Source organism: Heliangelus exortis, chromosome 10 (genome assembly GCF_036169615.1).
Source record: "Heliangelus exortis chromosome 10, bHelExo1.hap1, whole genome shotgun sequence".
Lineage (NCBI taxonomy): Eukaryota > Metazoa > Chordata > Aves > Apodiformes > Trochilidae > Heliangelus > Heliangelus exortis.
In genome coordinates, this window is record NC_092431.1 from 22,508,398 (window position 1) to 22,534,739 (window position 26,342).

Genomic DNA, 26,342 nt, shown 5'->3' on the forward strand with positions numbered 1-26,342 from the left:
TTCTAAGTAAAAGAACAGGCTCCTAAATGACGTTATCTCAAATTCATGAAAGTAATGTAGGCACTTCGAAAATTTGGACCTTGTCATGAATTCATAGTTTATATCTAGTGCACGTAACTGAAGCAACTGCAAGTGAAAGGAAAACCCAGTAACTCTAATGTTTAGAGAGCACACATTCTAACAATTTAAAAGGATTCTTTTTTTTTTTTTTTCTCTAGAGTGAATCTCTGTTTAGTAATTCAGTGAATCTCTGTTTAGTAATTCTACTTTTTGACATTGCAGGCCCTTCTGGATGTGTTGGAATAGCAGCACTCACCTGTTCTTGGAACTACTTCAGAAGAAGGTGACAGGAACAGCCTTGAGGACATGAAAACCCAACTTGAAGTTCTCAGACAGCAGGTGAGAACAGCTGATATCATACAGCATAGTTTTGCCCTCTCTCCGAAGAACTGTGCCTGGTAGACTTCCGATGTAGAGGTATTGAAAGGAAGAACCAGTTTAGCTGAATCCCATTCAAATGGGGTGTCCTAAGATGCTGTCATCATAGCGGTGTCCATGAAGTGAAACTGAGTCCTTTTCAGGGACTCCTAGAGCAAGGACTTGTGTTGGACTCAAAGCAGCAGAGTGGCTCTCCTGATTTTTGGAGATAACCTGCCAGCTCTCTGCTGGGGGCTTAATTTAATCCACAGGAAGTGCTAAGCTTCATGAGTTACTGATTGTGTCTTGTGCTCCTATTTTTCTGAGAAGCTTGATGTTTAATGATTTGCCTAAGAATCCTAGTCTTGGAAAACAAGAATGTTGGCATTGCGATTTTACAAAGTGTGAGGTGAAACATTTGCATCTGTAACCTGCATACCAATCACTAGAAAGAAGTGTGTTTGTTTTTTTTTAATGTTTGGTGTGAGCAATTCTAGTGCTTTGCTTACTCTTTTTCTTTCCATATAAAAGAATGAGTTTAAAAATCTGATATTTTTCCGATAGTTTTACGTTTTTTGCCTGTCATTCTGGACAGTGTTAGGGTTAACATTATTGACACACAAATGGATGTGATCAGAATGGGAATTTTATTCAGTGGGAGTAAAGTACTTGTTTCTGTCACGTATGACAGCAGAGGCAGATTTTGCTTTTTAATGTAATGCTTGCCACATGCCGGAGGACAAAGTCCTGCACTTGATCGTACAGTAATGAGTTATTTCTACGTAATAAAATAGAATAAATCATTATATTTCTTTTTTAGAATTCTCATGGGATATCCATTTTATGAATATCTTTTTTTCATTGTGTAAATCTGTACAGTGAGTCCAGACTTTCTCCTGTGCAAAATGAGCAGAAGGCTTTAACCATACAGAGGAGGGACTCTTGGAACAAACGGTGATGTAACAGTATCTCAACAGAATTTTTCTGTCACCAGCCCATCCCTGGCTGTGACAGAAGAGATGAAGGCATTCATTCTTTGGGAGGTGTCCCTGACTTCCTCAGGGCAACAGCACGTATAGCAAAACTGACAAAATGGTTCCCTTGCAGCTTCAGCATATCATACAGCTGGAGGAGGTGGGGTGGGACAGGACAGCAGAGGGGGAATTGGGAGAGAAAGAAAGGAGGAGAAAACCACGTGGAAGGACAAGGATACAAGAGATGTGCATTTCTGCAAGCAACAGCCCTGCTGCAGAGGGTCAGGGGGTGCACGTGCCTCCTCAAGGGACAGGCTGTGTGGCCAAGTCCCCATGCAACCACACCTAAAGCCTTTGTTCCTTTTACGGTGTTATTCAGGAAGAGGGTTATATCTAGTGTGGGGGACCATAGGGTCAGAAAAAAAACCAACCCCAATGTTGCAAAAATTAGCTGCAATAGGCAACTCAGAAATAATTTATAGAGCCCTTTGTTGACTTTTTTCTTCCCCGAGGTATTAACATTTCTTTAGTCCTCCTGTGAAGTCGAGGTGCTTCTGCCAGCAAAAAGAAGGCTGGATGTGTGTGATGGGCAGGGCATGAGCCACACCATCAAGTTCTTTGGAAATAAAGTGACAGCAGGCTTTAGTTACCAACCAAGAGCACATGAAAGGACTTCTGAGATGGTTGCCACCCCAAGTTGCTTTTGCTGTTATTTATCAGCAGAAGTTCCATAAATCTCCAGCTCCTTATGGTTGCCTGTCTGTTAGCTGAAGAATTAAGCCAGTCAGCTTAACACCAACTGATTTATGGATTTCTGATTTGCTTCTGAATTCATGTGCTTGCTGACTGTGCCTGGGGTAGTCAGATATTGTTTAATGGGATGAAGTGCTATGATTCCTGGTGACAAAAAAACAGCTAAGCTCTTGCAACCTTCAGTATTTGAGGGGCAGCTTATCTTTGTGGAACAGGCTGAAACCTCTGTATTTCCATTTTGAATTATGTACATAACACTCCCTTCTGCTTCTGCACTGGAGCAGGTTGGTTCTTTGAGCTGTAGCTTGAGACAATTGGTAAGAAGTCCTATAATGCAGACGGGAGACACATGGGCCAATTATTTTTCCCACGTACAGTTTCTGACAACTGGGGCATGATAGCCTCCTCTGGGCTATTTTTCCTTACAGACAAGTTCTGAATTCCTTGGCAGTCCTAAATAGTCCAAGTCTTCTGGTCATTAATATGTGACCATGGCTTTAAATGCTGTCACTTACACCACACAATTAGTCCTTTGGGCCATGCCTTGGGTTAGACAGCTGGCACAGTGCCAAAGGTAAAGTTGCAGGAAACCATGAAAAGGCAAAGCAAAAAAAAAAAAAGCAAAGCAGACTCAAAGCCAGGAGTGCTTAGTGGACTATAAAAAGGCAGGATGTTACTTGATTATACAGCGGCTTACACTTAGGTTGGGTAAGGTGGTAATGTTCTGTCAGACTGTGCTAGAAGTCAGGCTTTTTGTGCTGTACCAGCACCTCCCATCTCCACCAGGATTCTGGCTGCTTGCATTTGAAATGCTGGCGGGAGCAAAAAGTGCTCATAATTGAAGAGAAAGCAGGAAAAAATGTTGGTAAACTGTTTGCCCTACTGTTTATCCCTTAAAGAGGTCAGTATTTACTACCTTACTTATAATATTTAAAACTGATACACACCGATCAGCCTTTAAAATTTTAGGGATCTATGAATACTGAAGGTGTGGGCTGTTTCAATTGTAGGATGCCACTGGAAGATAGCCATTGTTTGTCATATTTTATCGGTCATGAAAAAGACAAGGGAAGCTTTTGATTGCAGGTTTGTAAAGAGTAGGGATCCCTAATGCACATCAGTGGTTAAAAGAAACCAAACAACAAAGTAGATGAAAATTTCCATTGTGGCTCTTGGTCATAATGATTGCAGGTACAAATATGTGAAGAAGACTTCAGAAAGGAAAGAACTGATAGAGAAAGACTTAATGAAGAGAAAGAAGCATTGCAGAAAAGTAAGGAGACATTACAGTCTCAACTGAACAAATTAAGCTCTCAGATACGAGTCAAAAGAAAATTACCATCGCCAGCACATATGTATTTTATTTTTATTTTCTCACTTTCCACACAACCCAAGGCTTTTTGACTTCTGTTAATTGACATTCAAATTTATATGAGGGCGCCACCTGCCATGAAATCATTCTGAAGCAATGCAGTAAGAAGATGAGAAGTGATTGGATATTACTTCCAAATTAAGTAGATGAACCAAATACTTAGTGCAAAAACTCTTCAAACGCATCTTGAAATGGAGGGGAAGAGGGAACAAAAACCAAAAAACAAATCCAGAGGACTGTTGCTTGTTTCAGTGGCACTTGATATAAGAATTGTAACAACTAACCAACTTTTGAAATAAAAACTTTCTGTAATTAGTTCTAACCTCTGTAGTGGAATTACATGGTAATGCTGTTGCTGAGGAGGAAAAATTCCATTCAAATTAGCTGAGCAGCTGCTGTTACAACTTGCTGATGCCACCTCTTTTTTTTTTTTCTCTCTTCACAGTAGTCTCAATATTCTGTTCACTGACATTCAGGAACCTGTAGTAAAATCATGACATGCAAAACTCCGAGCTTTCTCAATCCCCATTTAAAATTATGACATTTCGGGGTTTCCTGTCTTGACAAAATTGTGGATTTTTCTAAAAGAATGTATGATTATTGAAATGTTGTGTGGTGATATGTTGTCCTTCCCAATGTTGTTGTGAAATGGAAACTAGTATTGGCTTATTTGCAACAAATCCATACTTCCATACTAATAAGATCTTGCAATAGTATGAGGAAAGTGCTTTCAATTGCCCTTCACTTCCATCAGCTTCATTGGGAATGAAGAAGAGGTTGGGCATCCTGGGTACTGCTGCAGTAAGACCTCAGGTTGACTCTGATTTTATGGGTACCTGGGAGCATTTCATGGAAATGTAGAATAACAGTTCCAGAGGGAATACCCCAAAGCAAGAAGGACATGGAGACTGAGTCCAGAGGAAGGCCAGAAAGAAGGTCAGAGGCTAGAATTGCTCTGCTGTGGAGACAGGCTGAGAGAGTTGGGGTTATTCATCCTGGAGAAGGGAAGGCTCTGATGAGATCTTAGACAACCCTTCTGAAGGGGCTACAGGAAAGCTGGGGAGGGACTTTTTACAAGGGCATGGAGGGATAGGAAAAGGGAGAGCAGTTTTTAGATGAAAGAGGGTAGATTTAGATTAGATATTAGGAAGAATTTCTTTCCTGTGAGGGTGGTGAGACCCTGGCACAGGTTGCCCAGGGAAGTTGTGGCTGTCTCCACCCTGGAAGTGTTCAAGGCAAGGTTGGATGGGGCTTGGAGCACCCTGGTCTGGTGAGAGGTGGGCCTTAAGACTCTGGTATGGCACAAGTCAGCTTTTTAAAATAATTTGTTTAACCATGAAGAGTGTGAAGGGACTGAACGAGCAGCATTGTGACCTATGCTGAGAGAGAAGTGTTTCTTCCCCATTGTTTTTTGAATTTTCTGTTTGTCATCATATCTTGCTATTAATGAATTTCTTCTTGCTTTTCTTATTTTTTTGACAGATGAAAGACTTCCTGGTACAGTCTGAGAGGCCCAGCTACCCACCTCCCCTCTACCTCTCACCACGTATTAATTATGGGAATTGTGGGTTGGTTCTACATTATCAAAATCCTCAAGCACATAGAGCATCTGGCAGGGCACATGAGCAGCAACAGCACTCAGTAAGGTTCCTACCGTCTTCCATTTCGCAAGGCCACTTTTTTTTTCTCAGCATGGTTTTCAGGAGAAAACATGATGTTATTACAGTGTTATCCTCACCAGTAACTAAATCCATTGTTTCCCAGTTCCACATCCATATTTTCTCTTGGTTTTAGAATTAGTCCTAGGTCTGGAACAGCCTTCCTAATATCTGTGATCTCTCTCTCCCCGTGCTGTCTGCACCAAAAGGCTGATTTTCTCTTCAGTAGTCATGTGCTTCCTTTCTGTTCCTCTGTCTTCAGTAGTGAATTGCACTGTGATGTCATGTGCAAATCAAAGCATAACCAACAGAAATCTGCACTAAGCGGAAGAAATGCAGCAATTTAAATATATGTCTGATGATATATACTTTACTTATAAATTTGTATGTATTTTTAATTTAGTTTGGCAAATACTATTTATCTATAATAGCACCAAGAAGAAAAAGGGAATTCCTTAACTTAAAAAATGAGGTTGTTTGATTGGACTCTTGCTGATTTCTTATTAAGTTACTGCCATTAAACCCAACTGGGCTTACACGTTCATTAGCCTTTCTAGCTATGCAGTTACCCAAATTCATAAATATGGGTCTGCTCTCAAGAGCGTAGTTCTGCACTTTCAATATAATGCTGTGGTCAGCATTCTTCTGGTTATTTCCATTTATTCAGTCTAAGAAAGCTTGTGGCCTAAAATTTCTAATTTCTATATCTCACACCGGGTATTTCTTTCTCTGCCCGTTTTTGGAAAATGTCTTTCATTCCTCACTTACGGTTTCTGTATTCAAAGGTGATATAACTATTCTGCCGTCAGTCAGTGTTGCTGCAGCTGGACTGCACAATCCCATGCTCCCTGTGTGCCTTCTGGGGTGGGCAGACAAGCTATCAGCAGGATTCACAATGCTGCTTTTAAACTGAAAGACAAAATCCCAGATGCTGTTACTTGTACCCAGTATCTTTCCTCTGGTAAGCTGCTGTGAAATGGGATTACGTGAGGAATAAGGCTCTGATGAGGGTGAGATTCTTTGGCTGTGAATACTTTAGGAATGCAGTTTTCTCAAGGAAGCCCGTGTGCTGAAAAAAAAATATATTAAAAAATCAGCAGAAGTGGAAGTTGTATCCAAGTGTGGCTAACACAATGGGAAATTTGTCTTTTTTACTGGCACGCAACAAGGTCCCGTGTTCCTCAGCATGAAGAAGGATAGCTTTGCACTAGGGCACGTTATATGAGGGGGAGTTAGCTATCTCAAGAAAAATACTGCTTCAAAGAGGGTATTTTTGAAGTGCTTTGGGTTATCAGTGCAGGCTGTGCATGTTCAAACCTGGTGAGAATTCATTTAAACATGGTCAATGTCATTTTAAGTACACAATATCTGTTTCTGGCTATAAAGCTGTCACATATGGAAAGGTGCTTATTATTTGAGAAATGATGATTTTTTTGCAGAACACATACAAGGCTTTTAGGCTGTAGAAACCCATTGGAACAGCTGTGGTCAAACAAGTAATTTCTGTGCTTCAGGAGTATGCTTATCTGCTTATTTATCAGAGTTGGAAGTATTGCAGAATGTTTTTCACTGCAATTTGGACACTGTCCCAGATTATTTTGGCTCTTCTCCCTGAACTTTCATCATCTGGGTTTCTAATTCTGCGAGGGATCACTGGGTTTACAACTTGGCCATTCCTGCTGGAGCGTGGGGTCAGTTTGACTGGTTGCTTTGTAACTCCCAGTTTCCTTTTGAGTTTTCTTTGAAAGTCTTTGTCTGTGTGAGTGCAATGTTGCTGTTCTGAGCTTTTGATACCTCCCTGAGCAATTTGTTTGGAAATGAGGAAAGGTGTTAGAATTTAATGAGTGTCCCGAGTTAATGTATGTAATCTTGTGTGTTTAATCTGTGCTTTTCCTTTTCCGTTCTTTTTTATATCTTGCACCTTTTCCTTTTTATTTTGTTAGTAGAAGCATTTTGTTTAGTCTATATAAAATGCACCTCTGGTTTCTGAAATTCATTCAAGTTTGTGTGGTGTAAGTTCTTAAAAAGGAGGAGAGTGGATCAGAGAACAGAAAATTCAACAAGCTCAAAAAAGCAATGCAAATAAGCTTATTTTGAGCCATCAGTAGAACTCCCTGTGCTTAAAACAAAGCAGTCTTGCTGTATACCAAAGCCTGGTTTTTTGCCCAAAAGGACGGAATTAGTTAACAATACCCATGGATGGTATAAATGTAAATGAAAGTAAGTTAGCTCATTTTTTTCCCCGACAGCATTTGAGAGTGATTACTGCTTTTTTTAGCTATGAGTGACAGCATGCATAAAAATTAAATCTGTTTCGTGCATCTAGAGCTTCATCCTGCCATCTTTATTTAGGCAAAACTTCTTTTTAAGCCTATGAGATTTCTTCCCTGCAAGTTGAAATCTAAGAGTCTTCTTGGGACTACTCAGGATTTTCTCAGAGCAATTTGTGCAAAATAAGAATTCTTTTTCCAGTTTAACTAATTTGAACCAGTAAATACCTGGCATTTGACAAGCTTCCATGTACTACTTACGCCAGATAGACATCTTAATACGACTTCAGTTGAAATGTCTGATCCCAAAGTTGTTTTCTCTAGTAGTAATTTGCTACTCATTTACCATGGTGTATGGTATAAACTGTAATGTAAAATTTCTTCCAGAATTTCCCTGGACAATATTATGTTTACATGGTTGTAGCCTTCTCAATATTTTCTCTTGCAGGAAAGATGAAAGTTTTTCCCATCCCACAGTATTTTTAGGAAGCTATTTGAGAACAGCTCATGTTACAGTAACACTAATGCTAACCTGTGGGGAAGGCAGGAGGGGAGAGAAATTTTTATAAATGGGTTAATTTTGTCACATTGACACACATTTTGTGTAACATGTTACAGTTGTTGCACAAAATGTATTCACACTGAAACAGCTTCACCTGTCAGGTCAGTGTGTGCCAGGTTTCTCTGGGGTTTTTAGTACCAGGAATGGGATACTTGGTAGTATCTTCTGGTGCACTTTGTTCCTTATCCCTTTTAAAATCTGATTTGTTCCTGTTAGTGTTGCTTTTGATTTGTGGGATCTAGAAGGGTTTATACCAATATTTATAATGAGCAAACCTCCAAACCACATGTCATAAAAAAGGAAGCAAGCTGAAGGACTCATTCAGTGGAAATATAAAGCTGAATAGATTTATTTGTAAACTGCTTTTGTAGGACTAATAAAAAGCTTCACAGCATGATTATATTTTTATCCCATTACTGTTCTTTTGTTTGAAGTGTCTATGAAGTCCATATTGCTGTAATAATGTTTTATTGTTCTGTACAGCCAGACTATCAGTGGTATGTTCCTGACCAGTTTCCGCCAGATGTGCAGCACAAGGCAAATGGTAAGACAACAGCTGTACAGAGCATATTTTAAACATACTTTTTATAAGTGAAGGCCTTTAAGAGATGTAAAGTAAGCTTTCCTTTTTATCTGTTGAGTGCTCACGTGACAGCTTTGCCTCAGAGAGCCGAGGTTACAGGTGAGGTTTCTAATATAATACCATCTACATTACAACTTTCAGCTCCGCTGCAATTCATAAAGTCTCTATTACACATTATAGGATCACACATTTGCCTCATTAAACACCCAGTCTTAAAGAACAGATACCATCAGAGTTGTCCATAGAGCTTTAGCTCCAGCTAAATCTAAGTTTAATTATGTGCCAAACTTAGGGCCAAGATGGGGCAGATTTTAGAAGGCCTTGGGAACACAGTATAGGCTTTAGAACACTGTTTCTCCTTAAAGGCGAATTGCCCATGGGTATTCTTGATCTGATCTGGTAGTTCAAGGTCTGAAAATAAAATCATGTAATTGGATGAATATAAGTAGTAGCACAAGTGTCAGTGCAACCTATCTTTGGAAACCAGGGGGGCTATTTAATATTTGTACCTGGATTTGAAATCATGCCAAGTCCCTGGGTGTTTATTTCAGATCGCTTGGAAGCTAGATGCCAGAGAGCACAAGGAAGAAGGGACATTGTTCTGGGTGAAAAGCTGGCCTTCTGGATCGTTTCCTTCAGAAACTCCCCTGAACTACTCCTTTTCTCTCAAAAGGTTGAGAATTATGGCACCTAAAGTTTTTGGGTTTTTTTCTCCTCATGTCTTGAGGCCCTTTGCAATAGATACCATCTCAGATAATGATACACCTTCCTATGCTGCAGGAGGACCAGCAAAGTTTGCTGGTGTGCACTGCAGGAGTATGTGTTCTTTATATGTCTGCCATTCCGTGGTGCAAGTGGGTACCATATGAGGTGGCAGAGGCTCTTCACAAAAAACTATTTGTAACATCTAGAAGAAAAGCACGGCTACAGAGCAACTATCCCGTTATTTATTGTCATCCACATTTGCACAGAAGAGGGTAGGGTGTGAACATAGCTTGCTGAAATGGAGGATGAGCTCCCCATAATTGCTTGGTGACTGCTCAGAGGGCTCTGGATTGGTTGTGGGGAAAGTTGTCCTGTGACTGCAAGAGGGGACAGGAGATTAATTTTGTAGTTCCTTCCACTTGAACTTAAAAAGTGATTTACTGCACCAGAGAATACAGGGAAGGTGTTTATCACAGTAAATGAAACACATTCAACCACCAACTGTGCCTGTGGTCCAGGGCAGTACACTTACAAGATCTGAAGAAAGAGAGTTTACCCAATTTGATTATATGGCTTAACTTCTGGCTCATTTTTTGATCCACACTCTGGCCTTCTATTACTATTCTGTTACTATTCTGTTACCAAATTCCTCCTTCTCAGTGGGACAGGGAGTAAGACACTTGAAGACTTTTCCCTTTCCTTTTGTGTTCAGTCACCAATAGAATTCTCAGGAGGAATTCTCCGAGCCGCATCTCAATGCTATGTAAAGTGTTTTATTTTAACATCTTTAGGGCTCTTACCCTTTTTATCTTTGCTGATAAAAATAAGATTATTTTGTTAGCCATTGATCACAAAGAAGTCATAGAAGTCCAACTTCTATGAACTTATGTAGTATTGTCTCCTATATTAAATTTGCATTTGTGTGTTTTGAGAAAGGTTTCAAAGATAGAAACTCCAAGAATTCATGATGAAAGTGTTCTGATGTTCCAATTTCTTCATTCTGTCTAGTAAAAGTGCTAATTACAGTGTTGGGTTTAAATGAGCTAGTATGTGAAGCAACATTCCTGAGTCTCATTTCTCATGCTTCATTTCCTCCTCAGGTGGTAAACTGCCCAGTAAATCTTACCTTTTCTGAGATTGGGCGTCATTACAGAAAACTAAAACAGCAATGCAGCAACTTCTAGCCATGAGGCAGTTTCATTTAGAAAGATTGATTTTCAGTAAATTGATGCACATTCATGTGCATTCACAGTGCAACAGGTACTAAAGGCATGCCCATGGGTCAGGGTGGTTTTCATGCCAAGATGCACTGCAGGATGCTGTTGCCTATCCTCTGTACATCTGCATGGCCATAGGGAGATGAGGGTTTAACCTGTTATCTCTCCTCTTGCTCTTCCAAGCTTCAGTCTCTTCAAGAGCTCGGTTTTCCACACCACCACTGGGATCCGAACTGAATCCAAAAATATTCAGGAGGTAGTTTGTAAATAGGAGGATGTGGGCTGTATTCAGATTTATTGGTCTGATTTTAATAGCATTTTCTTCCCATTTGTATCCAGAAAGTTTTGTGTTGTGCCTCTTGTTAAACTGCTTAAAAACTCAGATAACTCAGACCAGAGTTCTGCTTGTCTGTAAACATAAGTATTTCTTCTCCATAACTTCCCAAACATGTAATACTCCAGCTGAAATCAGGCAGGGTGAAAAGGTGGGTAGGAATGTTTTATGTCTGGCCGTCCTGTCTTAAATGGGCAGCAGTGGAGGTCAGGCTGCCAGGGAAAGACCACTCCAGTAGTCCTCACCAGGCAACTGCTTGTCTCCACAGCAGGATTAGGGATAGTCGTCAATGTTCCAAAAAAGCTAAGACATTTCTTTGAAGGTCACAATAAAGAGAAAAGGGCAATGTGGAAAAATGGGAGGCAGGTAGAGATTAAGGAAGAAGATGAGATGTGATGTCACTACACCAGCAATTTATTTCTAAGACAATAACTCTTCCTGCCCACATCTGGGCTGGACCCTCACCAGGTATGTTGCTGTGCAGAAAGCGTTGTCCTAAACTGTGCTTAACTTCTTCCAGCTTAACCTTGTTGTACCAGCAGTGCTGCCTTTGGAGGGACGTTGGTTACTTAGTCTCTCCATGCTCTGTCACTCAGCATTCCTGGAACTGCTTTCTCATCTTTTTGTTCTTGGTTGTGGGTTGATGGGGTTTTGGTTTGGTGTTTTTGTTGTTGTTGTTGTTCTTTTTGTACTTTTTGTTCAGTTTTTTGTTGTTTGGTTGCATTTTGCTTATTTGCTTTTGAGTTTGGTTTTTTTTGTTTTGGTTTTGGGTTTTGCTTGTGTTGGGTTTTTTTGTTTTTTTTCTTTGTAAGGAGCAAGGCAGAAAGATTACCAGCAAGTGTTCTATTTGGCAAGCAGTGTTGACTTCCTTCCTTATCCAACTGTGCAAAATTGAAAAGACAGTTGAAAAAAAAATGGACTTTTGGAGATTTTCCCTGAACCCAGCTTTTTAATGAAAAATTCTCTGGAAAGAGGTTTATTTCTCAAAGACTCCTCAGAGCAAGAATCCGTTTGCATGCTACAACTGCTGGCATGTGTTGCCGTTTTCTCTTCCAAAATTAATCTTACTGTATGTTTTCTTGGCAGAAAGATTCTTTTTATAGATACTTAAGAATACCAGTTGCCCCTTCAGAACATCAGATATAATAACTACCGGATTTCTTTGACCTAGACTGTACAGTTCTATTTTGGATCCAGTTACACCAGGTACACGGAGAAGCCAAAACATAGCCCTTCACCCTCCTTTCAGTTCCAGGGGTATCTCTGCACGCTTGTGGGGGAGCAGAGTCACCACCTCATCTTGGCACACCTAGGGAAAACAGAAGTCAGCATGCAAAGCCCTAAGGGTACCCATATGAGCAGATGAAGAAGCATTACTTTCATTAGAATCATGCTTACTTTCATTAGAATATCATCTCTTGTTCCCCTCCACACTCTGCTGTTTTCTAGATTTTGCCCTCAAGGTACCTACTTTGCTCCTAATGATTTTATAATTACAGCTAATTGGAAGAAGATGCAGGAGAGGGTTAGGGTTTTTTCACTGAAAATAATGACATATGTAGGAGAGGGGGCAAAAAATGAAAAACTGAAAAATGGATTTGTGGAGGTCTTCAATGAAAACCAGACAGGAAAAAAAGTAAAATAACTGACATCTTAATTTTCCTGGAGAAAATCCCAGGCCCTCAATATTTTTGGTATTAGCCTATCCTCAGTGCATACATTACACTAGAAACTATGAGAGCTCTCAACTAGATAAGACCAATTTAATTAACAGTTTGCCATCCCCACTGGGAATGAGTCTGTGATTATTTTCAGGATTTTTACTGATACAACCTGATTTCTGCTGTGTAACAAAAAGACCATTAGCACACCTGTAATTTCTAACTCTAGAATGTGAGAGGCTGCCTTTTTTTACAAAGGTATTGTTTTTCAAAGTCAGCTTGATCAAAAGATTACAGAATGTCTTGTAGTTTGTCAGAGTACCAGGCAGAAAATTCTCATGTGAAGAGGAACAGAATATGTGATTTAATCAGCTGCATGATTTGGTAGTTTTATTTCTACGGAATAATGTATCATGATTTATCATTTAGTACCAGTTAGATTTTAAATGGCATCAGATAATGGATTTTTTATTCCTTTTGAGAATGAAATAGGGAAGAATCAAAGCATTTAAGGGAACTTGCCTGAAAGGGGAAGTTGCTGATGGTCTTTAGGTGATGAATGACATGCTAACTGTTCTCATTACAACATTCTCTTTCCTGGTGACTTGATGAAACATCCATCTGCTGTCTGTAAATATCTCTGTTTCCTCATTTCCCAAAAGATTTTCTAAACCATTAGTGTCTCTCCCAGGTGAGAGACACTCTTCAATTTTTAGAACTACATATTGTAACAGGGACACTCTTCAATTTTGGGAACTAGATGATGTATCATGTTTGCTTTTCTTCTCTGTCAGACAGTGCCTGCAGTACTGTGGTATCTGCTGTTTTGCATCAGCTAGACAAGAACTTTAGGAACCAAAAGCATCTTGGTGACCTCAGTGTGTCCCAGTGGGACTTGGGACTGGGAAAAAACAAAAATAATTGAAGGACATTCCCACTGTATAGCTGCCTGGGGTGTTTGAATATCTATGTCCTCTCATTTTTAATTTTTTTTTCTTTTCACTTTCTATTGTTATATAAATGCTGACAATTGATGTGAAGTTTGGAAGCACATTTCATCTTGGAAAAGTTTTTCATTAGTAAAAACTCTTTCTGCTGTTAATGGGGGTCTATTTCCATGAAATTAAATGAACATGCAAGTATATATATTTTTTCTTTTTTTTACACAAGGAACCAGTCTGCTAATTGTTATTCCTCTTGCTTTCTATGAACAATAACATGAATTTTAATTCTGATACTATCTGCAAGGAAAAGCTGTGAATCAGTGATTCATGGTGCTGCTGCTTACTACAAATGTGGACTTTTTGGATCAATTTTTTTTTTGTTGTTGTTTTCAATACATTTGGATATCATCAGCACTGTGGGTTTGGAAGTGAATGATGAGGTTACTGTGTAGCAGCTGCAGAGCAGTTCTCCAAGGTGAATTCAAAATCCTGCTGGAAATACTTTGCTCTTAATGTTTCTATTGTAAGTGAAATACTGCATGTGCTTGCGTGCTACTAGCAACACATTACAGCGTTTCCAGAATTTTTTTGAAACTTCAGGAAGGAAGTATGTGTTACTTTGGCCATAGTATATCTCCTTTCTTCAGTTTTATTTTGTTTTTTCCTAGCTTGAGTGAGTTACTATCAAACTCATCTTTGAACCACAGACATCTATTTAGTTGTAGGTACTACAACTAAAATTCTAAAAATGCTACCTAATTCTTCCCTCTGTCATATTTATCTAATCTCTTGGGTGCACCTAATGCTGATGTACACCTGTTAAGCACTGCTGGATGTCAGCTGTTCTTAGAGGATTAGAAAAATTTTAGCCCCTACTGTTTGCTCGCTATCAATAATCAGGACTAAATTAAAGTTAAGAGGGAGAGACTTCTAGTGCACTGTATGATATTCCTACCCTCTTTTGCTTCTTCACACTTCCTGGTGTACAGTATTGGCTTGGGGGTGTGTGTGTGTGTGTGTATGTATTACCAAATAGAGGGAAATTAATCGTGAGAGCATTCTTTCTCAATGTCAGGATAATTTATACTGATTCACTTTCACAGATTTGTCCTTGGAAAAGGGAGCCCATTGCTGACAGCCCCATGACCTGGAGAAATGTAGACTAAAGGCTGCAAGTTAGTCTTGCAACTTTATTAGTCTGTTTTGTTCTGAGTCTGAGGTTTTTTTATGGCCCTAGCTTCTTATCTCTTCAGTGCATGTTACTTATGCCTGGTGAAATCCCTGTAAGGACAATAGAAAAGCAGATCATACATGCTATTGATCCTCATGATCCAGTTAAATTCTGCTAGGAAGATTTATTGTCCTTTGTTTTGAAGATGCTGTTTGTGCTGCCTATGACTATCTGTTAAAAAGCCTTGTGAGAAAAGATGAAGCTGTTGCTGGGGATGCAGAGACAGTCACATCTGGTCTGAATTCAAGAGCTTATAAACCCAAATTTTGTTTGAGAATTATATTCTTTTTTCTTTTATTCCAAGTAATGATTTGTTGAATTCTGTCCTCTTTTTCTTGGTTTTTTTGGTAAAAAGGAAATCTGCTTCACTGTTTTAACACATTAGTGTTACTATAAGCAGGGCACCACTGAAACCAGTTCAGGGAGAGGCCCTTACTAGCCTTTATTAGTAAACACCAGCTCTCCTTTTGTTTTGGCTCCAGAATGGTATGAAAAATCTAATCACAGTTTTTTTTCTGTGTGTGCCTATTCCTATCAGAAGAATTTTAATTGAAATATTTAATGGGTTCAACTCCTTAGTGAAAATGGCTGTTTCCAAATTATTCTTGTAATGAATCTGAACATCATCATGTAACCTCTCACCTGAGAATAAAACCTGGCTTATAAAATGAAATTGTATTTAGATCATTATTTTTTTTCAGAAAATTATGATAAACAGATGTTCAGCAAACGTTACTTGCAAGATTCTCTTTTCACTTGAGGCTTTTTTAAGATAGCAGCTCTTGGGAGACAGGTATCTGCACCTCCTAGGATCCCACCCGAAAGAAGGAACTGAGATTTTTGCACAATGAGGCCACAAGAAACGTCCTTTGTGCTTTCGTCATAGCTCAGAGTAGTTAGTTTAAGTTCCCAAGCAAACAGCTTTTTGAACTGTGCAAAAACAGAGTCATCAGTTGCAAGATCCTCCTGCCTGTGTCATTTCTGCTTTTAGAACAGGTATTTCCATTCCCACCAATATACAAAGGCCTGTGCATTAAAATAATAACCTTATAGGATTAAACGTGCTCAGTAGTTGATTTTGGGCACAATAAGGAACAGTTCATGGGAAAGGATTTTTCTGCTGTTACATTTTACAGCAATGCTGCTTTTGCTTACACTGAACAAAGAAATGACGCTCATAGCTTACAATGCGGACTCAGGAAGAACCCGAGCAAAGCTCTTAGTGAACACACCTCGGGGTAGAAATTGCTTTTCCATGAATTACTGGAAATTAGACTTTGACTGCAATATTAGCTACAGAATAGTCTCCCAAGTCTCTGTTAGAGATGAGTTTTTTATTTCTGTGTGAATTTGGAGCTGGCTTGCAGACTCTGTAGCACCCGATAGCTTAACCAGCAAACAATACGACCACACTACTCCTGATTAGTGATTTGGTTAATAAGGGTGAGATCATGGAAAATGCTAATGCAGTGCCTTCGGAAAATCCAATTATAATGTAACCTAATTCAATGCAAGCTCTCAGCAGGTGACCAGTGCTGTGGGCAAAGCACCCCATACTCAAAGATGCTGTGAAGCCTCCAAACAGACGAGCTTCTGTGTGGTTGGTGTGGGAGGCAACAAACCCGTCTTATTCAATTCCACTGTTTTCCCCAACTAACCGCAAAGGTTTGTGCCTTCCATTTGTGGTGCTTAACTCGTTATATGACAACTTGTACAAACATTATCTGATCCAAGCAAATGATTCAATGCAGGCCATTCACAGAAGAAAGTAATTTGCAGGGGTTTTTTTTCTTTTCTTTTCTTCCTCTGTTTGGGCTATCTTTTGTCTGTTTAGTCACAAGCTTTTAATGTTTGGCTGGCTTGGGCACAAGACTTGAAACCTTGACTCACACAGATCCTAATCAAGCTACATGTGGGTTAATCCTTGTATTATACAATAGATAATGTGTATCTTTTAAAATGTATTTAAAATGCTTGTGAGGTGGATTTTCCTCTTGATTTTCCTGTCATGGTGTATGTTTCCCAACTGCAGGTGCTGTCATCTGCTTGGATTAGCATTGTCAGACTGAAATACTTGGAGCCTCCAGTGATGTACTTGTTCTAGAAGGGAAGGGAACTCGCTAAAACCAGGTTTGAGAAGTAAATATCACATTACAGTTAGCTAAAAGCAGGCTTGAATCTGGCCAGTAGTGCCAGCTCACAGCAGTTTTTCCTAATCCTTAATATTGACAAAACTTAAAGGCTTTGTGTGATGTTGCTGTCTCAGTGTTCATGACTTCTGAATAGACACCTGACTTCCCTGAGTATCTGGGTCTGAGAGCTATGGCTGCTTTTGTTTCTGTCTGATAAATTGGTAACCTGTGACTTTGAAAAACTGCTAAGAAAAAAGCTGCAAAACCAGAAAACCTCAGCACCAAGTCCAAGGCACTGTGTTACAGGCCGACCTCTGTGAACAGCAGTTCTGCATTACGAGATACCTGTTGAGCAACTGAAAAAAAATCCCCAGAAGAAAAAAGCAATTAATTTGAATGTGCTGTTAATTTAATAGTATTCCCATGGGAAGCTGTAGACAGTGCTACTATTCACAAGCTTACTATAACTTCCTACTGTTCCGCAGATGCTTGTGACAGGCTCTGCTTTTCATGCTTGTTCCTCTGAAGTCCGTTACTTTTGAGTCACATCAAACCATCTTATTTGTATTTTTTGTGTAGAAAGTAAAATTCCTACTGGAAGAGAAGTTACAAACACGATGCTGTCCTGATAGGAAACTTTTCCAAATAACTGAATGCTTATTAATAGAAGTTTTCACTTTGAATGCAAACATGGGAAAGGCAAACAAAAAAACTTCTGAGTAGTACTGGGGAGGGGTAGGGGGGGTAGAGGGGTGGGAGAAGATATTAATAAGGAAGAAATATCTCTTTATGAGTTTCTTGTTTGTTCTGATTCATTCAACCTATTTTGTTTAGTTTCTGTATGTAAACACCCCGGCTGTTTATGGTCAGTATTTCATTTTGGTTTAGAACAGCTTAATCTTAGGAATACTTGTAAGCCTTTCTTCATCCAAGAAGAAAGTGATCCAGACATTGCCCTTTGATTTAGGTACGCTAGCAGGGCGTAACACAGACACGTTGTTTAGACAATGTCATTCATCTTGGTCAGGTGTTCTCAAAAATATCACTTTCAGTTGCAGGCACATAATCTCCATTAAATTCTTCAGACTTCCTTAAGATCCTACAGATTATTCTCCGAAATTCTGCAGACTTTCTAGCTCTTGAAGTCCCCAGAAACCCAGAGGGACTCTGCAGAGCCAGACTGATTCTGGCTTTACTAAACTGCATGGGTTTTCCTTGCTCTATAGGAAAAATAGGGATAGATAAGTCGGGTTCCTCCAGGTCTGTCCAAATGTGCTACACCTATATATATACATATATACATATCCCACTTTCAAAGCTTGTGATGGGGAAAATGAGTGGCATCTAAGATGTGTATTTCCTACTTGGCTTTAAAATGCTGTTTCCTTTTCTCCTTGCTGAGCCAACACTCGAAAATCTTAGAAAGCAGCCCTGTACCCTTGAAAGACCTGTCCTTTTAGCAACACCAGAGACAGTGCCAGGTAGGGGCTGTCATTTTTTTAGGACTTGTCGCTGGGACAATGGGTAGCTCCAACCATTGGTTATATGCAAAGGCATTGAATGACTTTGCCCCCTGTGCCTGTATTGGCTGATTAGCATATACTCTGTATACAATGTGATGGAGGGCTTTCCACTCTCAGGGGGCCCCTGTTTGCCACAGGGACCTCCTTTTTCAGCTTTGTGTTCTCATTATCCCCAGAAACATTAGCAAAAGAGGAAGGAAAGAAGAAGAGCTACTCGTGGACCCTGGGAAAAAAAATGGATTCCAGTAAAAAATCTGGGGCTCGTGAAATTTTTGTCTGCATGTTTCTTGTATTCAGTGTAAGAGTTTTTTAAGCAGTGATCTTAATAGCATTCCTCAGAGCCTTCCAGCACAGCAGATCGTGGTGTTTACAGGCAATACTGGTTCTGTGTGGCAGGGCGGTAGAAGAAACTGGAGTTGGGAAATATTTCATTGGCTGCTGTGAAAAAACTTAAAGCTGGTGCTGAGAAAAATAATTATTTTTCAAGCAAACAATTCAGTTTGGAATAGAAATACCCCAAAAGTACTTCCAGACCCTTAGTACAGCGTACTCTTATCACTCTGTCATTTGGTTGCTGTCCTACTGTCCTCCAGATGGTGTCATAAAAATGAGAGGAAAGATTAAATAAATGTCAATTCCTCCTTGGCCCTTAAGACTTCAGGAGTAAGTTCATCTGCACAGACATTTTGAGGCAATCTCTCCCATGGGCTTTTCTGAGGACCACACACAGACTTCAGTTCTTGCATTTTTCTGTTAATTGCCCATCTTCTAACATGCCATCCCTGCACTTATTAAGGGTCTCAAACAACTTCTTCTGAATAGCTTTGCTGTGCTTAGCTGCAAGGAAATTGAAAATAAAAAGTGTTCTCTCTTGTGCCTGTTGCTCCTCACAATATGAATGTTGTTGAAAAGAGAGACTAACTAGCTGGGCGTGTTGACTGCACATGTGTATCTGAGGCTGTGCGCAGGCTGGTCACATAGCCATGGGAATTCTGCTACCCTGCCCAGTTCCTGGAGGCTCCTGACAAAGAGAGCACAGCTAGGGCTTCTGAAGGCAAACAAGTTCCCATATTCTGTATTTTTTGGTCCAAGACACATTTCTTCTGCTGAATAAGATGTTTGGTATAATTGGGTATTGGTTTGCATAATTGTGTTCTGTATGATTTTGATCTTGTGTGGTTTTAAATTTTGCTTTCCTGGACAATGCCATTTATTACAACTAACTTTGAATCTTCTGCATTGGTCTTTATCGTCTATTTACTTGAGATGGGAAGCAATTATATATCTTTAAAACAGATGTCCTACTTAGTCTTGGCAAAATATCTTTAAAAGGTTCCAGTGTTTAATAAGAGAGGGTTAAACACTATGGTAACATCCCAAAGTGCAAACTTGGGAACTTTGTAGTTCTTTTGCTGTGCTTCTCTCCTGTCGATGCAGCCAGGTACAGTAGCTGGAGAAGATGCCCTTGATGATCTTAAAGCTCTTTTCCAACCGAAACAATTTTATGGATGCTTTGAGCTTTTGGGAAAGCCCACCAGATGGAGCTCTTGTTTGAGGAATGGAGCTCTGCAGGCTTCTGCAGAAGCTGAGGAAGTAAGACATAGACCTTGTTTTTATTGGGTTGTTTCACATAACAAGGTTGAATTGAGTAAGCTGGCTTCCCAAGCGCTTGCTTTTAAAGGGGAACGTTAAATGCTAACGATGCAGAAAAAGGAAATGTATTTTTGCAGCTCGAAGCTTTCATTGACTTTTTAATTTTCTTGTTGCCGACTTGCTTTGCAGAACTCTTCTGGCAGTCATTCCCTCAAATTTTTCCATCTGTTGGTGTGCTTCCTGTATTTCATTATAATAATTACACCCCTTAGCAATTGTATTAAACCCATAAAAATAAAAGGACCAGAAAACTTGCTTAATGGTTTAGAGGGAAAAAAATATACTACTGGGTGTGAGAAGGAAAAGTATTTAGCCTTAAACTTGATTACCTAAAGACAGATAATAAAATTTTGGAGAGTGGCAAAGAAAGCAGGATTAGGCATGTCTCAGTCTGTAAAGTTTTCTGAAAGATGTCATCTGTGAATTCAGAGGTCCACCTACATAGCAGTGCCACTAGGACCATGCTTGTTTGGTATGCACATCACCTCTCAGATTTGTGCCTCAAAAGCTTTTAAAACACATTTTTAGAAGCGCATTTGTTATTTATTTAAACAAGCAACTACACTAATACATCAGAGAGCAACACAAGTACTCTGGCTATGAGGACATGGTTATCTTCAACATGGGTAGTATGCTTGATGGCCTGGGGGAAATATACAGCTGAATTTTACTCACTTGCTATTGGATTTGTTTTAAGGTCCACAAATCAATTGAAAATGTGTTCATATCAAGCAGCCTCTAGTTTCAGACAACATGAAGCAGGCCTACCACCTCATACCGTGCTATTTCTGATTTCTATGAAGAACAACAGTCAGATGATCTTTTATTCCAAATCATGTAGGATGAGTTTCCCTTCAGTAATACCTTTAAAAGAACTACTTTATGTGGTTCTCTTGTTGCCTGATGCTTTCCTCAGTTCCATTTAAGTAACGCAAAGCATCACTGTGAATTTCTGGATGCTACCCTTTACACTTGGATAAGAAAAAAGGAGTATACTTGAGTTAATGTAGCTGGATGTATACTCTTACTTGCTGTGTAATGGCTAGCTGGAGTTTTGAATTGTTGCACCAAGTTTGATTCTTTTTTGTTTTGTTACAGCCCACAGTGCAGACTTTGAAAGTGGATAAAGCTGAAACCAGCATCTCTCCAGAGAAGAAAGGTAATAGTTTTATTTCCTCCTTGGTCCTTATCAGTAATTGTGGAGAATCAAATCTTAGTTCTGATATATTTGAGATTCTCCCAGCAATGGTGTCATCTGGTCAGTGACAACTTCCTTTTGCTTTTTCCTTTATAATGTTTTCTGTCTATTAAGTAAATTGCATATTCTGATTTCCTGGGAATCATGGGTGTCTGATGATAAAATATATTCAGTGGCATGGGTCTTGAGATTACGTCAGTGGTTTGTTAACAGTTTTATGTGGAAAGTAGATTAGACAATTTAAATTACATGAAATAGTATAATTTTTCTTCTCCTAGTAGAATAAGGTTCTGATAAAGAAATAATTATTGGAGCCTGAGAGCTCTGCTTGTCATGATTTTCCACATGCAGATCTGGGATTTTACAGTGAAATCATTCATCTTTAATCTGTTTTTCTAATGGTATATCAACTTCAGCAAAATAAAACAAGTGCTACAGTATAGTCTAACAGCAGGTGTTTTCCAGTGACAAAATGCCAAATCTGGCTACTAAATTCAATAGGACTATATTTTATATTTGACGGTGGGGGGTTTTTTCTGTTGGAACAAAAACTCTTGTTAAAAATTTCATAAAACAGTAGAATTTAAAAGAATGCACTGGAGTAGTAGACCAGTCAACAACAAGAGATTTTAAAGATTAACTTAAGAAATAAAATACAATTGGTTAAAATAAGCAAGTAATGAGTTAAGGGCGGCCCAAATGTGTAATTTCTTTGGGGTGCTTTTGATTTTTATTAAGATAGGGTAAAGAAAACATCTCTTATTAAAACAAACTGTAAATTGAGGCAGGAAAGGAGGTGTCAGAGTGCTTGCAGGATGCTCACACATCACAGGAACTCTGGGGTTTTGGTGGAAGTGTGCTTGGGTACAATGCTTCTTGCCAGCCTGCTTGAAAAAGCAGCAGCACTGTGGGGGAAGATGTTCATGCAGTCTCCTGCTTTACCATGCTCTGAAAAGCCATCACCTGTGACAGGTCGTTCTGCTCTGAGCAGCACCCACTTGCTGCCTTACAGGCACAAGAAAAATTTGACCACTTGCTCAAATGAAACCTGTGGCTCAGCCTCAGGCAAGGAAAACCCAGCAAACAACATTAGCATTTCTACTGCAAATAGGAGAATCACCTGTATGCTTACCAAGTAGGAACATCATCTCTACTCTTACTGCAAATTATTTCAGTTTTATCACTTACCTGCATGCTGTCACTGCTCAGACTCCACACAGGCGTCCACTTGTTGCTCTTCTGGGGGAGGCAGTGGTCGCTATGGAGCCAAATGCTTCCTAGATGCCTCTGGAGGCCCCTCTGCTGACCAGTCCATTCCTCATCTGAGAGAGTAAGCACTGTGTGATGCTGCATAACTAAAAAAAAACATTGTGGCCTATGAGGCATAATTTATCAATAAATCCGGTTTAGCATCTCAGTTTCTGAGGTTAATAAGTAACAATACCCTTTCCCAAGGAAAAAGAAGTTAATTGATGGGATACTGATAACACATCTTCAGAGCTGCATCACAATGAGAACCACATAATTGAGTGAAAAAAAAAAAAATACACACAATTAAACACACACATGCAAGCACACACAGTGTCATCTGCCTTCCATATGAAATGCACAGCAGCTCTCAGTGCTAAAATTTTCAATTAATTATTTATGTCATGAATTATACCTCCTTCTTTCCTCCTGGACCATCCAATTGCTCATTTCCAGTTTTGTTTTCAAAGATTTATTATTCTGATTTATTCACTGTGTAGCTTGTTAAACATTTCCTCCTCTTTTTTCTCTATAATATATAACATTCATCTTGTTTTGTGGTAGCACCTATCCTCCCACTCTAATAGGGTCTCCCAGCATGGTGAAACTGTGAACAGTACAATTGTTACCCAGACAGTTTACAGTTGCCTTTATGAACCAATTACAGATGTTCCAAATTTTGGATCTTTATTTGCTCACTGAAGTCAAAACAGTTTCAGCCCCTGAGTAAATGATGCACAGCTTCAAAGATTGACTGCAGACAAATCAATAATTTGGTTCTCATCAGTGTTTAGTGTGTACCTCTTGAAATTAATTCCTGTGTTTTTCCCTGGAAGCCTTTGAGGGGGGGGTGGAAGGAGAAGGTGTGCCCACGGCTAAGTAATTTTAAAGGTTTCCTCATCTTCTTCCCATTCAGTTTCTCAGTTTTGCCACACTGGCATAAGGAACATGTTATGGTTAAAGACTTCTTGTCCTGGGTGTTGTTCTCTGCCATCCTTAGGACCTGATCCTCTAAAGATTGTACAGATATGAGTCATCCCAGAATTCAGGGTGTGTATATATTTATATATATATACACACACACACCAATTTCCCTGGTGCTTCAATAGTATCTAGAGACAGTTAAATGGTTTTAAAACGAATCACCTACCCAGAAGAATTTTCCATATTTTGGACTTTCATTGCTCTCTTTTGATTAACTGGCTGCCATAGTACTTGCCAGGCATTCATGTAATTTTCAGCATTTAAATCCCAAGTCCCCTTTCCATATCTGTGCTTAGTATTTCTGTATCATGTAAGTTTTGAGAGCAAAAATTCTTGTATTGAAGGAGTTTGAACTGTTCTTCTGGCTGGGAATTGTTATGCTTTAAATCACGACAGAGATTTACAGTTGCGATAGAGGTGGAACTGCAGGCGTCCAAAAAAAAAGAATTGGTTATCTATAAGCAGAGAAGTCAGTATTCACATACCTTAGTAAATAATATCCCAGGAATGTCATCTCACTTCCTCTGAAATCACAGCCAGTAATACCCTCTAAGAACAATAGCACTAAAACTGTCCTCGAGTTAAAAATAATCGTTTTGCCTGTGTGTGGAGCACGGAGTCTCAAGAGCTCTTTGGCTGGGTAGCAATATTTTACCTCTAATGACCTCAAACCAGAGCCAGCCATTTTTGCAGGCTCTACAGAACACTGTTGTGCCATGAATTGCACCCGGAGGTAGCTGCCTGCCTTTACCTGAGCACATCCCTCTCTGTCAGCTCCTGCACAATCCAAAGGCTTGGGCAAAATATAGTGAGGTTATTCTGGGTTTTCTTTACTAATTTTGGCTTTTTTAGTCAGATTCTCCGACTTTTGGAGTCTCTGCATCTTCTGCAGCAGAAGAGCATGTGTAGGTTGCTGAGATTGTGGATTTTTTTTGGTTTTTTGTTTTTTTTATTGAGGTGTTGCAGTGGAAGGCAAATGATCCTGTAGAAAGGAAGAAGTCAGGGTGTGGTGTGCAGACCCTTTGCCAGAGGCTTGCAGTGAGCGAACCCGGATACTCTGCGAGTTGACAGAGTGGGAGGTAAGTGGCAGTTACTAATGGCAATTAGCAGAGGTCTGGGCAGCTATGTGTCCCTGAAGACATGAGCTCTTTTAGGAGTTGCATCTTCACAGTGATGCTGATTGCCACTGCAGAATATGACAATTTGCATCCCTCCTCTGAGGCTTTGCTGTCAGATTTATGTAGCAATCTTGTGGAAAAAAAAGGAGGTTTGATCTTATTTTTGCTCCCCAAATCAGTTGAAGTTAAGGAAGGCATGATTACTGTCAGAGAAACAGTGAAGCTGCTGTTGGTAATAACTTGTTTAATGCTTGTGCCTCCATTGACGTTTTTACAACCAATGTGCCAAAAAAAAAAAAAAAAAAAGAGTTTGGGGTTTGGTTTTGGTTTTAAATGGCAAAGGATACTTTCCGTCTCTTTGTTGCAGCTCCCAAGTAAGAGTAAGACAAACTCCCCTTTCTTCCCCGACCGTGAAACCGGCTTCTGATCAAAACGCAAGGAGGGAGAAGGTGAGGGGCTGTAAGACCATATGCCAAAAACTGCAGGAGGGTTTAACGAGTCCCATTTCTCACGCATCCCTGACCACCTTTCCAGTCCTCTCACCCGCGCCCAATGCTCTTGGAATGTTCCACAGCATTCCCAAGTGGGAGCGGTGTCCCCCCGACCTCCCTGTCCCTCTCTCTCCCCCACCGTACCCCATCCTCTCCGCCTCCCCGAAGTCACCCCGTCCCCACTGCCCAGCAGGATCGCACTTCCAAGATGGATGTTGAAAAGCTTTTCGCAGCGCGGCACAAAGCCGGACGGCTCTGCCTGGGGCTGGGGGGGGGGGGGGGGGGACGGGAACGGGAACGGGAACGGGACCTCCTCCCTGGGGATGTCGACCGGGGCTCCCCTGCGGGCCCGCCCCTCCGCGGAGCTGCGCGGGGACGGGGCGGGGCGGGGCGGCCGACCCCCCGGGGAACCCCTGCCCGCCCTGGCGGCACCAGCGAGACGCTCCTGCGCTCCTCCGCCCCTCTCCGCTCCGCGCTGCTCCGCGGTTCTTCTGTAAACTTTTGCCACCGCGCAGCCGCTCCGCCGTTCTTCCCGGGAGGCGAAGTCGGGCCGTGCCCTCGCCCCGGGCGGTGGCGGGTGCTCTGGAGGGGCTCTCGGCTCCTTTTTCCCTGGTTTTGATTGGTTTTCCACCTTTGTTTTTTGGGGTTTTTTTTTCCTTTTCTTTTTCCGAGGGGAGGGGGGCGGGAAGGGAAGGCAAGGCGCTATAAAGCACTAAGGGACGTGAGTGACACAGTCCTCGTTTCAGCCCGTCCCCACCAGAACTCGGGGGGCTCTTAAGTGAGCCCTCCACCCGCTAAAAAAGAAGCTCATCATTCCCCTCGGGAGGGACAAGGTCTGGACGGTACCGCACGCTGAAAGGTAAGGCACCGGCACCGGGGGGCGAGGGAACAGGGCCGCCGGCGCAGTCCTTCCCCAGTTGCCGTCGGGACGGGTGGAGGGCTTGGTGCACCCCCGCCTGTAGGACCTTAGGCTTCAGCCTCGTCCCGGCATCGCTCCGGCCGCGGCTTTTGCGGGATACTGCCGCTCGGACCTCGGCTGCCCCTCGGTTTCCTTCCACCCTCCTTCTCCCTTTTGAATTTTGTTGTTGTTGTTTTGGTTTTTCCATTTTTCTTGCCTTCTTTTAGCCCGGAGCGTTGGCTGCTGCTGGGAGCCCGGTCTCATCCTCAGCAGCTCTAGCTTCTTCAGCATCATACATTGTTTGGGTTTTTTTTTTGGTTGGTTTTTGTTTGTGGGTTTTTTGGTTGGTTGGTTAGTTGGGTTTTTTTGGTGTTTTGTTGGGGTTTTTTTTGTCTGGCTTTGGGTTTTTTTGACGG

General features: G+C 40.7%; 2 protein-coding genes across 6 annotated transcripts in view; both read left to right on the plus strand.

Annotated features, from left to right (window-relative positions):
• Nucleotides 1-280: 280 nt before the first annotated feature.
• On the plus strand, nucleotides 281-16,761 carry TNIP3 (TNFAIP3 interacting protein 3). 3 transcript variants are annotated; one of them, XR_011727840.1, is made up of 5 exons: nucleotides 281-399; nucleotides 4,999-5,157; nucleotides 8,490-8,550; nucleotides 16,197-16,346; nucleotides 16,714-16,761. XR_011727840.1 is itself a non-coding variant. In XM_071753919.1 (4 exons), exons 1-4 carry the CDS (start codon nucleotides 367-369, stop codon nucleotides 16,734-16,736), a joined length of 276 nt encoding a protein of 91 aa, XP_071610020.1. In that variant the 5' UTR covers nucleotides 281-366; the 3' UTR covers nucleotides 16,737-16,756. The 3 variants fall into 3 exon arrangements, 2 of the variants coding, with proteins under 2 accessions (XP_071610020.1, XP_071610019.1); XM_071753919.1 differs by lacking the exon at nucleotides 16,197-16,346 and having other exon boundaries at nucleotides 16,714-16,756; XM_071753918.1 differs by lacking the exons at nucleotides 16,197-16,346; nucleotides 16,714-16,761 and adding an exon at nucleotides 9,141-9,912.
• A 597-nt stretch (nucleotides 16,762-17,358) lies between these two features.
• NDNF (neuron derived neurotrophic factor) overlaps nucleotides 17,359-26,342 on the plus strand; it is a 30,016-nt gene continuing 21,032 nt past the window's right edge. For 2 of the 3 annotated variants that reach the window (XM_071753915.1, XM_071753917.1), the window contains exons 1-5: nucleotides 17,359-17,512; nucleotides 21,088-21,148; nucleotides 24,377-24,498; nucleotides 24,905-24,986; nucleotides 25,775-25,887. The gene's annotated coding sequence lies outside the window, so the exon portion shown is untranslated. The remainder of the gene's footprint in view (nucleotides 17,513-21,087; nucleotides 21,149-24,376; nucleotides 24,499-24,904; nucleotides 24,987-25,774; nucleotides 25,888-26,342) is intronic. The other variant, XM_071753916.1, reaches the window with a different exon arrangement.

Excerpts from the sequence above, each read along its gene's own strand:
- TNIP3 (XM_071753918.1), top strand. The coding sequence starts at position 367 with ATGAAAACCCAACTTGAAGTTCTCAGACAGCAG. Across the intron at positions 400-4,998 it reads TTGAAGTTCTCAGACAGCAG|ATGAAAGACTTCCTGGTACA; the intron begins GTGAGAACAGCT and ends TTTTTTTGACAG. Across the intron at positions 8,551-9,140 it reads TGTGCAGCACAAGGCAAATG|ATCGCTTGGAAGCTAGATGC; the intron begins GTAAGACAACAG and ends TGTTTATTTCAG.